This window comes from Papio anubis, chromosome X (genome assembly GCF_008728515.1).
Source record: "Papio anubis isolate 15944 chromosome X, Panubis1.0, whole genome shotgun sequence".
Lineage (NCBI taxonomy): Eukaryota > Metazoa > Chordata > Mammalia > Primates > Cercopithecidae > Papio > Papio anubis.
In genome coordinates, this window is record NC_044996.1 from 2,634,893 (window position 1) to 2,652,732 (window position 17,840).

The 17,840-nt window shown below is 39.1% G+C and overlaps 1 protein-coding gene and 1 non-coding gene across 2 annotated transcripts in view; both read left to right on the forward strand.

Moving 5' to 3' along the window:
* Positions 1-7,573: 7,573 nt before the first annotated feature.
* LOC100997111 (gamma-aminobutyric acid receptor subunit alpha-3) overlaps positions 7,574-17,840 on the forward strand; it is a 92,779-nt gene continuing 82,512 nt past the window's right edge. The window contains exon 1 of the mRNA XM_031660818.1: positions 7,574-8,078. Coding sequence (XP_031516678.1) covers positions 7,924-8,078 — 155 coding nt within the window. The 5' untranslated portion in view covers positions 7,574-7,923. The remainder of the gene's footprint in view (positions 8,079-17,840) is intronic.
* LOC116272225 lies at positions 13,214-13,318 on the forward strand. The gene has a single exon (XR_004180946.1). It is a non-coding gene; the product is annotated as a U6 spliceosomal RNA (small nuclear RNA).

A 17,840-nucleotide genomic window follows, 5' to 3' on the forward strand; every position in this document is an offset into this window, starting at 1 on the left:
GGGAGTTACCCGATTTTCCAGGTGTTGTGTGTCTCAGTTCCCCTGGCTAGGAAAAGGGATTCCCTTCCCCCTTGCGCTTCCCAGGTGAGGCGATGCCTCGCCCTGCTTCAGCTCTCGCTGTTCGCTGGTCGGGCTGCAGCAGCTGACCAGGAGTCCGGCACTCCCCAGTGAGATGAACCCAGTACCTCAGTTGAAAATGCAGAAATCACCGGTCTTCTGTGTCGCTGGCGCTGGGAGTTGGAGACTGGAGTTGTTCCTATTCGGCCATCTTGCTCCGCCCTCCCAGATTATTTCTTATTACTCATTAATGTTCTTTTCTTTCTGATTGATGTACTCCCCTTAGCATTTCCTGTGGGCAGATCTGGTGATGATGAAATCCCTCAGGTTTTGTTTTTCTGGGAAATTCTTTATTTCTCTTTCATGATTGAAGGATATTTTCAATAGAGTTACTATTCTAGGGTAAAAGTTTTTACTTCAGTACTTTAAATATGTCATGCCATTCTCTCCTGTCCTGTAAGGTTTCCATTGAAAAGTCTGCTGCCAGATGTATTGGAGATCCATTGTATGTTGTTTCTTTTCTCTTGCTGCTTTTATAGTTATTTCTTTATTTTTGACCTTTGGGAGTTTGATTATAAAATGTTCTTGAAGTAGTTCTTTGAGTTAAGTCTGCTTGATGTTCTATAACCTTCTTGTACTTGGATAATGAGGTCTTTCTCTGTGTTTGGAATATTCTTTGTTATTTTCCATTTCCATAAACTTTCTACTTCTATCTCTTTCTGTACCTCCTATTTAAGGCCAATAACTCTTAGATTTGCCCTTTTGAGGCTATTTTCTTGTTCCTGAAAACATGGTTCATTGTTTTTTATTCCTTTTACTTTTGTCTCCTATTACTGTGTACATTCAAATAGCCTGTCTTCAGGCTCAATAATGATTTATTCTGCTTGACTCATTCTGCTGTTAAAAGACTCTGATGCATTCTTCAGTATGCCTATTGCATTTTTCAGTTCGAGAATTTCTGCTTGATTCTTTTTAACTGTTTCAGTCTCTATTCATTTTATCTGATAGAATTCTGAATTCTTTCTCTGTGTGATATTGAATTTCTTTGAGTTTCCTCAACACAGCTATTTTGAATTCTCTCTCTGAAAGGTCATATATCTCTTTCTCCATGTTTGTTCCCTGGTGCCTTATTTAGTTTATGGTATAATTTAGCTGTGTCTCCACCCAAAACTCATCTTGAATTGTAGTTCCCATAATCCACACATGTCACAGGAAGGAACTGGTTGGAGGTAATTGAATCATGGTGGTGCTTACTCTCATGCTGTTCTTGTGATAGTGAGTGAGTTCTCAAGGGATATAAAGGGCTTTTCCCCCTTTTGCTTGGCACTTCTCTCTCCTGCCACCATGTGAAGAAGGATGTGTTTGCTTCCCCTTCTGCTATAATTGTAAATTTCCTGAGGCCTCCCCAGCCATGCTGAACTGTGATTTAATTAAGCTTCTTTCCCTTATAAGTTACAGTCTTGGATATGTCTTTATTAGCAGTGTGAGAATGGACTAATACAGTAAACTGCTATCACAGAGAGTTGGGCATTGTTGTAAAGATACCTGAAAATGTGGAAGAGACTTTGGAACTGGGTGACAGGCAGAGGTTGAAACAGTTTGGAGGTCTCAGAAGAAGACAGAAAAATGTGGGAAAGTTTGGAACTTTCTAGAGACTTAGAGGGCTCAGAAGACAGGAAGATGTGGGGAAGTTTGGAGCTTCCTAGAGAATTGTTGAATGGCTTTGACCAACATGCTGATAGTGATATGTACAATAAAGTCCAGGCTGAGGTGATCTCAGATGGAGATAAGGAACTTGTTGGAAACTGGAGCAAAGGTGACTTTTGTTATGCTTTGGCAAAGAGACTGGTGACAATTTTGCCCCTGACCTAGTGATCTGTGGAACTTTGAATTTGAAAGAGATTATTTAGGGTATCTGGTGGAAGAAATTTCTAAGCAGCAAAGCATTCAAGAGGTGACAGAGCATAAAAGTTTGGAAAATTTGCAGACTGGCAATGAGATAGAAAAGAAAAAGCCATTTTCTGGGAATAAATTCAGACTGGCTGCAGAAATTGTATAAGTAACAAAGAGCAGAATGTTGTTTACCAAGACAATGGGTAAAATGTCTCCAGGCCATATGTGAGACTTTCACAGCAGCCTCTTCCATCACAGGCCCAGAGGCCTAGGAGGAAAAAATGGTTTCATGGGCCAGGCCCAGGAACCCCCTGCTCCATGCAACCTGGGGACAGTGTCCTGCATCTTCAGCTGCTTCAGCTCCAGCTGTGGCTAAAAGAAGCCAAGGTACAGCTCAGGCCATGGCTTCAGAGGGTGCAAGCCCCAAGTCTTGGCAGCTTCTGCATGACATTGAGCCTGCAGGTACACAGAAGTCAAGAATTGAGATTTGGGAATCTCCACCTAGATTTCAGAAGATGTATGGAAACTCCTGGATGTCCAGGCAGAAGTTTTCTGCAGGGGTAGAACATTCATGGAGAACCTCTGCTAGGGCAGTGTCGAAGGGAAATATGGGGTTGAAGCCCACACACAGAATTCCCACTGGGGTACCACATAGTGGAACTGTGAGAAGAGGGCCACCATCCTGCAGACCCCAGAATGGTAGATCCACTGACAGCTTGCGCCATGCACCTGGAAAAGCCACAGACACTCAACTCCAGCCCATGAAAACAACTGGGAGGGGGGCTGTACCCTGCAAAATCACAGGGGTGGAGCTGCCTAAGGCCATGGGAACCCACCTCTTGCATCAGCATGACCTGGATGTGAGGCATAGAGTCAAAGGAGACCGTTTTGGAACTTTAAGGTTTAATGACTGCACTATTGGATTTCAGACTTGCATGAGGACTGTAGCCCCTTTGTTTGGCCAATTTCTCCCATTTAAAATGGCTGTATTTACCTAATGCCTGTACCCCCATTGTATCCAGTTAGTAATGAACTTGCTTTTGATTTTACAGGCTCATAGGTGGAAAGGACTTGCCTTGTCTCAGATGAAACTTTGAACTTAGACTTTTGAGTTAATGATGGAGTTAGTTAAGAATTTGGGGAACTGTTGGAAGGACATGATTGTATTTTTAAATGTGAGGATATGAAATTTGGGAGGCACTAGGGGTGGAATTATATGATTTGGCTATTCCCTCATCCAAATCTCATCTTGCCTTGTAGTTCCCATAATCTCCATGTGTCATAGGAGGGGCCTGGTGGGAGGTGATTAAATTATGGGGGTGGTTACCCTTATGCTGTTTTCATGGTAGTGAGAGAGTTCTAATGAAATCTGATGGTTTTATAAGTGGCTTTTTCCCCTTTTGCCTGGCACTTCTTGTTGCCACCATGTGAAGAAGGATGTGTTTGCTTCCCGTTCTGCCATGATTGTAAGTTTCCTGAGGTCTCTCCATCCATGCTGAACTTTGAGTCAATTAAATCTCTTTCCTTTATAAATTACCCAGCCTTGGGTATGTCTTTATTTTTATAATGAGAATGGAGTAATGCAGTTCATTTGGTGAGTTTGTGTTTTTCTTGGATTGTCTTTATACTTCTAGATGTTCATCAGATCTGGGCATTGAAGAGTATGGTATTTATTATAGTCTTCTCAGTCTGGGCTTGTTTGTACCCCTCCTTTTTGGGAAGGCTTTTTAGATATTTGAAAGGACGTGGATGTTGTGATCTAAGTTGTATCTGTTTTAGGGGACACCTCAAGCTCAGTAACACTGTGGTTCTTGCAGTCTTGTAGAGGTTCTGCCTTAATGTTCTTAGACAATATCCAGAAGAATTCTCTGCATTACCAGATAAAGACTTTTGATGGCTTCCCTTACTAACTTTCAAACAAATTAAGTCTCTCCCTATGTTCTAAGCCACCTGAAGCTGAGAGTGGAGTGATAAAAGCACCCCTATGACCACCACCACTATTACTGTGCTAGGTCAGACCTGAACCCAGCACGGTATTGGGTCTTACTCAAGGCTTCCTGTAACTACTTCCTGGCTACTGCCTATGTTCACTCAAGGCCCTGGTGCTCTACAATCAGTATATGACAAAGCCAGCCAGGCCTGTGTCCTTCTGTTTGGGGTGGTGAATTCTTCCAGGCCCTTGGCAGATCTGGATATGCCATCTGGGAGCCAGAGACTACAGTCATAAATAGAAATCTACCTGGTTTTTCTCTTTTACTGCAGCTGAGCTGGATCTCAAACCACAACATGCAGTCTTTCCTACTCCACCTTCCCCTTTCCATAGGCAGAGGAGCCTCACCTCATGGCCACCATCACCACAGCCCTACAAGAGTAATGCGTGACTACTACTGATGTTCCCTTAAGGCCCAAAAGCTCTTCAGTTGGCTTGTATTGAATACTGCCTGGCCTGGGACTCACCTTTCAGGGCAGTTTCCTCCAGTCTGGCCCAAGGCAGGTCCAGAATGCTGTCCAGGAGCCAAGTCCTCAAATCAGGGTCCCCAAGAGCCTGCTTGATGCTCTAACACACTGAGGCCAAGCTCGTACTGAAGGTTGGAGAAAAAAAAATCCCATTTACTTTTCCCTCCACTTTTTTTCAAGCAGAAAGAGTCTAGTCCCATAGCCATCACAGCTGGAAATGTACTGAGTCTCACTTGAAGCTAGCAAATCTCAGAGCCTCATCCAAGGCCTATCACATAGTATTTGCGTATCACTGCTGGTTATTCAGGGCCCAAAGGCACTTTAGTTAGGTGATAAATCCTGCCAGTGATGGTTCCTTCCCTTCAAGGCAATGGGCTTCCTTCTGACCCAGTGTATTTCTAGAAATGTCATCTTGGAGGTAGGGCCTGTAAAAAGGGCCTCACAACTCTGCTGCCCTATCCTTCTGTGGCTGAGCTGGTATCCAAGATGCAAGACAAAGTCTTCCCTACTCTTCCCTCTCCTCTACTTGAGTAGAGGGAAGGGATCTCTTTTGGAGCTGCGAGCTGTGCAGCTTTGGGTTAGGGGAGGAATGAAGCCAGCACTCCCTTAGCTGCCCTGGCTGGTGTCTCCATAGGTCACATGTCTCCCCACAATCAGTTCACTGGCTCTGGACCCAGTTTAGCACCAGAAATCACCTACGAATTGCTGCCCTTGTGGCCTAGACTGCTGTTCATGTTTACTTAGGGCTCCAGAGCACTTTAGCCCAAGGTGGCAAGGCTTATGGAAACTGAAGTTGCGCCTGCTGGGATCAGTGATTCCCCTCTGGCTAGGGCTAGGATAAATGCTCCCTCCATGGGCAGGCATCAGCTAAGTTTGTTCTGGTTTTGCTTTCTGCTGTAACAGGGCAGCACTAGTTCAATGTCTCACAGTTGCTGTGCTCTCCCCTCGTCAGTGTACAAAACAGTTCTCCATGCCACACCACCACTGACAGCGGATGGAGCAGGGGTGGTGTCAGTGATTCAAGACTGTTTTTCCTAACTCTTCTGTGCCTCTTTCAGTGAAACATAGTTAAAATCAGGTACTGTGAGTGCTCTCCTGATTTTTAATTCCCATGAAGGTGCTTTTTGTGTGTGTGTGTATAGATAGTTGTTAAATTGGTGTCCTTGCTGGGGGGGTCACAGGGAGGCACAATCAATGGAGCCTTCTATTGTGCCATCTTCTTCTGCTCTCAACGACATTTTCAAAGTGTATTTTTATTGTCTTTTTGGTTTCTATTGTTGCACTTAAGAAGTCAACATAAGTGGTGATTATAAGTCAAGTGGTCGTGTCTTTGTAGGTAGCATGTCTTTTCTGTTTTGCAATTTTTAAAATCAAAATGTGGCACATATACACCATGGAATACTATGCTGCCATAAAAAAGGATGAGTTTGTGTCCTTTGTAGGGACATGGATGCAGCTGGAAACCATCATTCTTAGCAAACTATCACAAGAACACAAAACCAAACACCGCATGTTCTCACTCATAGGTGGGAACTGAACAATGAGATCACCTGGACTCGGGAAGGGGAACATCACACACCGGGGCCTATCATGGGGAGGGGGGAGGGGGGAGGGGGGAGGGATTGCATTGGGAGTTATACCTGATGTAAATGACGAGTTGATGGGTGCAGCACAGCAACATGGCACAAGTATACATATGTAACAAACCTGCACGTTATGCACATGTACCCTAGAACTTAAAGTATAATAATAATAAAAAAAATAAATAAAATAAAATAAAATGTCTGTTTTGGTATTCTTTAAATTCATTATGCACTGCCTGGGATCTATTTTAATTTATTGAGCTTGCAATTCATTATGGTACTTGAAGCTAAAGATGTATATATTTCAACAATTCTGGAAATTGTAGTCCACTACTACTTTGAATATTGTTTCTCCCCTATTTTCTCGAATCTCTCACATTTAGAATTGTAATATATGTATACTGAAACTTCTATTTTTATCCTTCATAGTACTATACCTCCCTTTCATATTTTCTATCGGTTATATGTCTGAAATGTGAACTGGGCAATTTTTCCTCATATGTTTTTTTTCCAATTCACTAATAGCTCTTTCATAAGAGATGTTATACTCAGATTTTGGGACTCACCCTCTCAGTGGTTCTCTTGTTCCCAGGACTTCCTCATGAATTTTCATCTTCCAATCCAGAGCTTTTTCTCTGATAAGCTAATACTTTTTCAGATTTCCTCCACTTGAATTGTGATGGCTTAAGGAATTCCTTCAGTCTAAATGGTAGCAAATTCACAAACATCATCCAGCTGATTTCTTTCATTTAGTGGACCACTATCCTATTGTTTCTGCCTATTTTTTTTTTTAACTGGGCCCCAGGGTCTCTCCTATTTGTGTGTAGTATAGTGATCAGCCAGAATTTTTGGCAGAATATATATTCAGATTTGGAGGCCCATCCCTTCTGGGATGCTCTTACTTTTGAGTCTTCTATCCCTAGTAGTCCAGATTCTCTGCCACCTTGAGCTAGTAAGGCTGTTGTATATACTACAGGAATTCTAGGTTTGGGAAGCAACTTCAAGAAAGAAAAATCACAAACTCGCAATTCTAATCTATTGCTGCTGCCATCTTTCAAAGGTAAACTCACCTTAGGTTTCTGTCTGCTTTCAGTCACACTCCACTGTTTTCAAGAAATACAGGTATATACAGTTGTTGTTCAGGTTTTATAATTAATAGCTGCAAGAAAATGTACTCAAATAATTTGTTATACTGTTACCAATACCTGGAACATTTATTGTTAATTTATTTTGTATTTACATAAACAGCAAATTTGAATATTTTCTTCACATTTATTAGCAATTTTTATCCATTTCATGACTTTGCTGTTCATTTACCCATTTTATCTTATTTGTCTATAAGATATGTTTTTTTTATCTTATCTATAATATTTCATTATTTATTGAGGATAACAAGCTATTCGCGAATCAGACATATTGTTATTTTGAGGCTCAGATTAAATGTATGATAAAATGTAAGGTTTTGGTTTTGTGGTGATTTTTATATTGGCCTTCGATGGGGTCATTAAGCAGCAGAGACAAGGTAAGAAACTTGTTCTTATTTGGGTGTCACTGCATAGAGGAGGGAGCACTTGCTTTTTCATAAGGCAAAGTCTTATGATCAACTTGTGTGGTGTGTGGGGGATGTGTTGGCAGCGGTCTTCCTAAAAAACGCTTTGTCAAATATGTTATCCTCATGCTTATTAATCTCCATGGCATTATTTCTCAATCATAATCATTTTCCTTACACACCAGGAGCTACTGTTAATAGACTGCTGCTTCTCTGCATCAGAGGAAATATTGCAAGGTAATTAATATTTGCTAAGGGCACTATGAGCCCTTACCAGAACTCAACTGAAACATTGTTTATCTCTCTTTTCGTCCCTAGGAGTACACTATTGATGTATTTTTTCGGCAGACATGGCATGATGAAAGACTGAAATTTGATGGCCCCATGAAGATCCTTCCACTGAACAATCTCCTGGCTAGTAAGATCTGGACACCTGACACCTTCTTCCACAATGGCAAGAAATCGGTGGCTCATAACATGACCACGCCCAACAAGCTGCTCAGATTGGTGGACAACGGTACCCTCCTCTACACAATGAGGTCAGAGAGTGGTGGCTCCCACCCAAAGTATATTGGGAGTAGGACTGGGCTTAAAAGCAGAATGTTTTAGAGTATCCACTGAAAATTCTCTCAAGTGTATAGATTAGAAATGTACAGGTATATATACACTTCCTAATATAATTGCATGCATACATACTCACAGACATATATATTCTAATAAACACATAAATAGAGAGTTGCATAGATGAACATTTTGAGAAACACAGAGGTATACGTTCATGATTTGTGTATGCATGCATACCCAAAGACACATGTGGACTAACACAGAAGGACATATGTATTCACGGTCACTTAAATACACAAATTCACAAAAACATACACACAGGCATGAACACTGATAATTAGAATTGACTAGGTTTAAATGCAGCAGCAAACTATCCCTATGATGCAGAGTTGTGAGTATCAAATGAGATAACTATGGGTATTTTGTGAAACATACAGTGTTTTATAAAGATAAATTTTAAAATACTTATTTAAAATTTTTATTTATTTAAATATATTTATTTTATGCTACATTACCTTAGGATACTGAAGATGATAATAAGTGAATTTTCCAAACAATTTAAGATTATATCTATGTCTATCTATCTATACATGGTGTTTATATGTGTGTGCATATGTGTGTGTATATATAATATTTAAATCTTCATAAAATATAAATTATATTTCATACTTTTCCACCTCCCAATGGATAAAAATATCACAATTTTATTTATTTCATGACTTATTACTGTCATAGAGTTATTAGGCATTGAATTTTGCTGTCAAAAAGAATAAGTTTGAAAGGATTTTCGATGCAATAAGATTCTTTCCCCAATACTAAAATACATTCTTGGTTTTTGGGTTTGGTTTTTATGAATTTTCTTATTCCTCTGATATCAATTGTCACTTCCTGACGCTTCCTCCCACATTAATGAGTGCTAATTTTGTGTAGTGGAGCTTCTATGGCTATTTAGAATTGGTGTATTTGTTATTTTGCAGAAGCAAACTCAAATATTGCATGCCTGGTAAATAGGTGGTGAAGAAATGAAGTGTGTTTGTCTGTATACTAATCTCTCATTACTTCAAATTTGCTATTTATTGGTGTTTTTCCCACAAGAATTTGGAAGATGAGGAGATGATCAAGGAAAAAAGGGCAATAATAATTACTTAAGAGAGAAGTTGGATGAGAGACAGGAGGAAAAATGAGCATAGAGGATATATGACCATAAAGTGGAGGATAAAATAATGAAGAAGGAAAGTGGATAGAAGTGGGAAGATGAGGGTTGAGAGGGGAGGAGAAGACTAATTACACAGAGTACATAGAGGCATATATATTGGAGAAATGAGAAAGGTGAAAAGAGAGAGAATATGAGAAGAGAGGAAAAAAAGAGTAGAGAAGTTGAGAAGACAAAGGATAAGATGGTGTAAAATAAAGAAGCTAGATTAGATATTAGGAAATCCCAAAGAGACAGGAGAATATAATGAAGTGGATGTAGTAGGTGGGAATAAAGAGGAAAAGACATAGAGAAGTAGAGGAAAGGACATGGGAGGAGATGAACAAGAGTGAGGGAAATTGTAGACAGAAGAAAGAGAAGCTTTCCTTCATTTATTCATTTGCCAAACATGTCTTGACTTCCTAATATATACATGGCCCTAAAGTAAATTCTGGAAATGCAAACATTAATGAGACATAGTCTCTCTTCTTAAGATAATCATAATATAATAGGGGAGAAAGACTAATAGCATACTAGCAAATGATGTTAACTAAAATGTTAAAGAGATGGGTAGTTATTGGAATATAGAGCAGGGTCATCTAACTCATTCTTTTGGGACAGGTTGAGAGAAGAGTCCCTGGATAAGGCAAGAGCTAGGCTTCTGATTATTGGTATTAACATTAGCATTTTATATTATTATGTAAGTAGAATGCAGTCCAGAAACTTCTAGGCAGAAGGAAGAGAGGAAGGACATTCTAGACAGAGAAAACCAAGTGAGCAGTTGCAGGGAACGGAAGGACGTATTTTAGGCAAGAGACTGAGGTGGTCAGTTTTCTATTTCATATGGCTGTGCAGCTACTGGGTAAATAATGCATTTGAAGGTAAAAAGACTGGAATTAGAGAAAATGATTAAGAAACTGCTGAAATAGTCTAGATTAGAAGTGGTGTTCTAATTCAGAACAATGGATTAAGATGGAGAAGTGACGATATGTTGAGGAAATAGGCAGTAAATATAGAAAACTTCAGAATGACAGAGAGGAGGAGTTGTGAAGGTAGTAGGTATCCAAATAACATGAGTGAAAGATGGTACTATAGGCTGGACTAGACGATATGAAAGTTAGGACAAATGTAGATAAGTCTGTGAGGTTAATTTGGGACAAGATAAGCTTAAGGTGATTGTAGATTATCCAGGGAAAGAAGTCTAATAGTAGTTGGATATTCGAGTCTTAAGATCAAGGGAGAGATACAATGTAGAGATATAAAGTATGGCATTGTTACTATATTGGAACAAATGGAAATGTAAAAATGGATGTCATCACTTCAGGAAAGAGTATAGAGTAAGAAGAATTTCATGCCAGGTATCTAGTCATCTAGCACTACTATCAGTAAGGCAGTGGAGGGGAAAGAGGAACCTATGAAAGAAACCAGGAAGAAAATGTCAGGGAGCTGTTAACAGTGTGCAGTATCTTGAAAGCTAAGTGTGGTAGTCAATACTACCACTTGCCAATATTTTCACTTCACCTCCATCTGGGTACAAAGTAGTACTATACTTCCCTGAGCCTTGAAGTTCAGCATGGACAAATGACTTGCTTTGGCTAACCAAATGTGCGTGTAAATAGCATGTGTCAGCTCTGAGGGAGGATGGGAAGCCCTTCAAGAGCCAATACATAATTTGCCATGTTGCCTTCCCCTAGCCACGGTAAGTAGCATTATGCCAGGTGGTCTTTGCCCTATCATTCTATGCCCCTTATTGAAGATGACATAGAAGCGAGTGGGTCCCCCTGCCCCAACCAGAGATAGTGTGAGTGAGAAATAAACTTCAGTTACTTTAGGGCACTGAGATTTTCAGATTGTTTCCTACTGCATATTAATCTAACCTGTCTTGACTGATAAATTAAAGTTTCAAAACAATGAGAGTTATCAATAACACCACTAATAGTATAATAAGTATATTAATTAACATCAATATAGTGTGTAAAATATGACAGACACTGTTCTAATCATTCTACTTTTATAATATTCCTAACAACTTTAGTAACTGTATGAGATAGGTACTATTATCCCAACTTTACAGATGAAAAAAAAACTAAGACACGAAGTGGGTAAGAGAATTTTTCAAGTTAACTTGGGTAGTAGATGGTTAAGCCAGCATTATTAATATGGTAGGGTAGCTGCAAGTTCATGCACTTTACCCTGTTTACACATTTTTACAACATTGTTGGCTATAGAAAGAGATGTAATATAGAGACTTAGAAGTATGTCTTAAGTTTGGTACCATGGAGGATATTAGTATTCTTCACATACACTGTTTCAATAGAGTGGCTAGTGCAATAGAGAGTTTTAGGAGTTGGAGTGGAGATAGTGCACATAGAAAATAACTTTGAGAAGCTTGTTTGAAAATGAAAGGGAGGAAGGTATCATAGCTACATTCAGGGATAAGAGAAATTGCCATTGTTTTCAGAGGAGAGACTGACACTTACTTGTAAGATAGTACAAAAGAGTCAGTAGGAAGACAAAGATTGAAGATATAGTAGAAATAACACATCGCTGACAGCAAGTTCTCATAAATACCATAAAGGGGATGATATCAAATCTACAGTTAGAGTTTTACTTGAAAGGAAGAGGGACACCTCTTCTCACATTGCATGAAAGTTTATGAGGTTATATATAAATGTTGAAATGAAGGTGGGGAGGATAGGACAGAGAAAAGGTATGAATGAATGTAATATATCAAGGAGAATTTGGGGAAACAGAGCATTAGGGAAGGAATAGATGGAAGAGGCATGCTTGTAATAAACTATAGGAAAGAGAAGAGTTTGAAAAAGAGATAAGAGTTCACACAATTGTGGAAAGAATGGAGTGGAGTAGATGTAAACAGAAAAGAAACTGTATGGAATGAGGTGGATGGAGGGACAGAATAATGAGGAGATGTGGATGGGCAGAAGACAGTAAGCAAATGGAAGAGAAGCAAGAGGAGGGGGAGAGTAATGGGCAGGAAAGGATCTGAACACAGTAGAGATTGCAAATAGTGAGGAGAAATAGAGAATGAATGAAAAGAACAGGATAGAGGAGAAACAACAATAAAAGGAATAAAGCATAGAGGATAGGTTTAAGTTTTCGGGGAGGGATAGAGAAGAGAGAAGAAAGGAGAGAGGATAGGAATATTGAAATATAAAAAAAAATAGAAGAGAAGAAAGGAGAGAGGATAGGAATATTGAAATATAAAAGAAATAGAAGATGCAGGTTGAGGAGGGCAGAGGATGAAGCCGAGCAAAGGATTAGTTGCCTTGAAATAAAGTTGAATGAATGGGAAGATGATGATAACTGGGCCCTTTATCCTAGTCTGAATTGGACAAGAAAGTCAAGTTCGATGAGATTAGAGTCTATGTAGAATGCCCTTGTGCTTATTCAGATTTACAGAATAGAGGAAGTACAGAAGCATGGAAGCATGATGAAGTCATTGGTTTCCTACACAGTAGCACCTTGGGTTCAGGAAGGTGGGCCTGGAGGGAGACCTAGGCTCAAAATGGAAAAATAAAAGCCTGGCTCTTTTTACAGCCCCACAATTAATTCACCTAGTGACATTTCTCAACTCACAAACCGTCTGCTTTCTCTAGTCTGATAGTAATGTAGCTGCTGCCTGTCTTGCAGGCATATGAAAAGCAAAAATTGAATAAAGTCTGCAGAATACTTACAATTTTTCGGAAAGTGTTATTCTTTAGCATCCCTATTATTATTTTGACCCTCAGGAATCTTATCTGGAGTCCATGGGGAGACTACAGTAGGACAGCTTCCTACTAAAATCTGAGCAAGCATTGCATGGGTATGTAACTAGGGCAGTGTAGAAAGAAGCCTTGCTTTGCCTCATCTTGGGACCTCAGAACAACCATAAAAATACAGGCTAAAACCCATTACCCGCTGCTTACTTCAGCAGCACACATACTAAAATTGGAACAATGCATAGATAATTAGCAGAGCCCAGCCCAAGATGATACACACATTTATAAAATATTTTCTATTATTCAGGTATGGTCATATAGAGAACTTCATCTCTATTAATGTCATATTATTTGTTTATGAGGATACAGGTAAATGTGTTCATTGTATATAAATGTTGCATAATATATAATACAGTAAAAAAGTCCTATTGACTATCTGAATATGAAGGATAACTATTTATTGAATTTAACTAGATTTTATCCTATTGACTTAAAACATTCATTCAGCACATTCACGAGTGCTTATTATGTTTAAAGTTCTGGAAGGCACAGGTCATGCTCTTAATGACTCTACAGTTACAGAGACCTGTGCACAGATAGCTGCACAGGAATACAAAATTCCTGAAATGGAGGTGCAAAATGTGCTAGAATTGCAGGAGAAGTCACATCTAAAATGATATGGGGTTATCAAAAAAAGCTGCAAAAGGAGGTGATGCATAGTTTGTCCCTTGAATCTTGAAGGAAGTGTAGGTGAATATCAAACAAATGAGAGACAGGGCTGAGGTAGAGGAGGGTTTTCCAGGCAGAAGAAATAGTATGCACAAAGACATATATTCATGAATCGACATCATGCATCAGAAAATCCATGCTTCTTTGTGAGACCTGATAGGGGAAATAGAGAGTATTATGGGAGCATCTAGCAAGGACAGTGAAATGAGTCTGTGGGGAATAGCCACAATAAATTCCAGAGGAAATCACCTTCTGAATGATTTCTGAGACCTAAAAGATCTGTAGAAGTAAATTAAAAGACAGGGAGGAACTATTCCAGAGTTCGAGTATAGCATGTATAAAGGCTTGAAGAGTGAGAGGAGAAGGTAGTGATGATACATTGAAGGACTAAAAGTTCAGTGTGACTGGACCAGAGTACAGAGCAGGAAAGCAGTCTGAGGTGGAGGGAGGGGCTTATATGCTATGTTGGCATAAACATGATGAGGATCCATTAAAGAGTTTATTGCGGAGGAAGAAATCAAACAAATCTGCATTTAAGATAGATCACTCTGGGAGCAGTGTAGGAGGCAGATTAGAGGAAGGCAAGGCTGAAGATGAGGTGCCTAGCTAAGAAGCTTCCATAATACTCAAATGATAATCCTAATGACAACTATGTATTATATATACTATGTATATGTAGTATACTACGTGTTGAACACCTACAATTTGTTAGGTACTTTATGTAAAACATCTCTAATCTTCACAACACTTATTCTAGCTTCAGGTTACTGCTTTTCTCACTAAATTAGGTTTTGAGAAAGAATTGTGGACATACAGTATGTTCAAGAGGTAGCACTGATAGCAGTTGGTGCCTAATTGGAAGTGTGGGGTTCAGGATGTTGTATGGCTGGTTTCTATAAGCAAATAAGTTGCCTAGGATAATAGAAGTATTGGGGTATAATATAAATGATGACCCAATTGTTAACATTTCCATAGAATAAAGAGGAGTAATCAGATTTTGGAACATGGCAGTGATAAAGAAAGGGAGTAGGAAATATAGCCAAAAGCACACCTATTTGGAAGGATTTGTGCATGACAGATGAGGGATGATAATGAAAAAGTGATACAGAATATGTTTATCCTGTAGTTACAGGAAAGCATTATTGTTTTTACAGATTTATTTATGTTTTAATTGACATATAAAATTGTATTTACTGTGTACAACATGATGTTAAGTATATATACATTGCAGAATAATTAAATCTTGCTATTCGCAAATGCATTACCTCACATAGATATCCTTCTGTGATGAGAACATTCTCAGCATTTTCCAATAATACAATGTATCGTCATTATTGTCAACTAGTCACCATGCTGTATAATAGATCATTTGAACTTATTACTCCTACCTAATTATAAATATGCATCCTTTGACCAACATAATGTTTTTTAAAGTGAATGATATGACAAGAGAATTTGTGATAACACAAGTTGCTGAACCCCAAAATGAATAAAAGTTCAAACATGATAGAAGTATATTTCTTGCTTCTGAAAGTTCAAAGCAGGTGTTCCCCCTTGACAAGTGGCTCATTTCCAAGTGGTGCAACACATGGTTTTCAAGACCACTGTGCTTATTTGTATTAAGTCAACAGAAGATGAAAGAGCATGACAGATTGTATATGAGAGGTATTTATAGACTAGGCCTTGAGTGGCATACTCATTTCTACTGACATTACTTTAACTAGAATGAGGTCACATGGACATGGTGGGAAAAGAAACATTGCCAAGAAAACGAGAAAGTGGATTTAGTGAACAGTTGGCAAGTATTTGCTAATCCCCGTTTTTTTTTTTTTTTTTTTTTTTTTTTTTTTTTTTTTAATTAAAATCCATGGGTGCACTCTGGAAGATAAATAGACAGAAATACTAGTTAGCAGACCCTTTCATAGTCCAGGGAAGACTGACAGAGGTACAACAAAAGGCAGTGAGAAGTGAGAGTGGAAGAAGGGCAAGTATGATGAGAAAGGTTTTCAATAGAACTTGAAGTCCAACTGAATATAGGGTATTGAGGAAAAAGGTGCATTGAGAATGTCCCTGACATATTCTCCCTGGATACTGAGTGAATTGTGATGTTATTAACAACAACCACCACCACAACAAAAAACTCATTATAGGAGAAGAAGGAGATATTTTGGAGAGAGGAGGGGATAGTTAGGAGTTTACATGTCTTGGGGATTTGCTATATGCCATATATTGTGCTAGTCGCTTCACATGTATTTGTTTCATTTAATCCTCACAGCCATGTTCATGTGTATATAGTACAGAAGCATAATATAGCATGGTTATTAAGAAGGTGGGTTCTGCAGTAAGACTGCTCCTGGTCCTTCCTCTGTAAAATGAGGCAAATAATAACAATGCCTGCCTCATAGGCCATTGCAGGAAGTAAATGAGATAAGGCATGTAAATTGCTTGGTATACTTCTTGCCATTCTGTGAAGTGTTTTTATTTTTATTGTTAATATCCCCATTTTTACAGTTAGTAAACTGAAGTTTCAATAGAGCAAACTCACACCACCAATAAGTGGCAGAGCTGGTATAGAGACCCAAGTCATTCTGCTAGTGAAAACCTTTTTTCCCCTTTACATCACATCATTTCCTCTAATAAGGGAAGGTGTGGGCTATCAGTTTTAAATAACGAATCTGAGGTGGACATGACAAGCTGCAGTTGGAAATGCAGTTCTGGAACTCAGGAAAACTTTGACACAGTGAAATTTGTAAAACTGAATACATTGCACAAAATGTCAGCTATGGATTATGTTACACAGTAATGGTGTCCTACATTTAGCTCAAAAGAAATAGGCACTAGTTTCTCCATGTTTAATCACCAAGAGGAAAGTGGTGCTCTGAACCAATTAAGTGTGGGTTACTATCATATTAAGGCCATGAAATTTTTTATTGTATGACTGAGTCAGTTTTATGTGCTTTGAATATTCCAAAGACAAACTATTTGAAGGCTAAAGTCTGCATGTCAGGAACCCTCCTCCCACAAACTTCATCAGTAAAATTCTTCTCCTACTTATTTAGATGCAAATAGCTTGCACTTGCGTGTTCATTATAGCATCTGCCTCTGAAATGGCCAGGAACCAGGGAAAGCATTTGGGCCAGACTGTTAGTTGTATAGGATTTAATGTAATCAGATCAACCAAGCATTGATAGCTTGTTTCACACAGTCTTTTTTTGTAAAGGCTTTTGCTCTAGGGGATTCCACCTGTAATTCCTTATTCATTAAGCTAGCAACTGACTCACAGAGCCACACTTAGTGAATCTCACTCTAATGAACAGAAGTAAGAGCATAGAAGAGATGGAATGGTTCATTTTGGGCTCTGAGAAAGCTTACAATGAGGTGAGAAGGAAATAATAGTGTAAGTCTTCAGTCAATCCCAAATTACTCTGTGCACTCTTCATGCAAGGATATCAACTCCTGCCCTCCAAGAGCTCATATCTTAGGAGGAATGATGGGACACATCATTCACTGTACTATAAGGCATAATGGAAGTTTCACACAAAGCTGACAGTGAAGTGCTATGAGCTAAAAATTACAGGATTCACTGAAACCTGGGGACATGGGCCCAGATGTGTGGCAGGGCTTCACAGGGGAACTAACATTTGAGCTGGAAGGTGGAAAGGAAAAAAAGTATTCCTGAGAAGTTTCCTCACATTATTTCATTTTTGCCAGTTCCATGTGGAAATCATGGCCTTGAAATAACAAGGACTGCCTTTATTCTCCAAGCAAGAAACTGGTCTCCAGGCAAATTGAGTCTGTTTAAAAGTTCACTCTAACAGAGGGATTTACAGGTCAACATAAGTGTCCCTCTTGTTCCAAAGAACCCAGCTATTTTAGATGCTACCCCTAGACAGAGTAGAAACTCTGTTGTAGTAGAATAAACATCAGAGAAGGAATTAAGAGCCATGGTTGTGAATCCCAACTTTGGAACAGATCAGCAGTGTAACCATGGGCAAGACATTTTTCTTCTCTGGGTCTCAGTCTCTTCTTTTGGGACATGTTGCTGAAAATACCTGCTCTGCCTATCTCACAGAAATATTTATTAAATCAGGAAATAG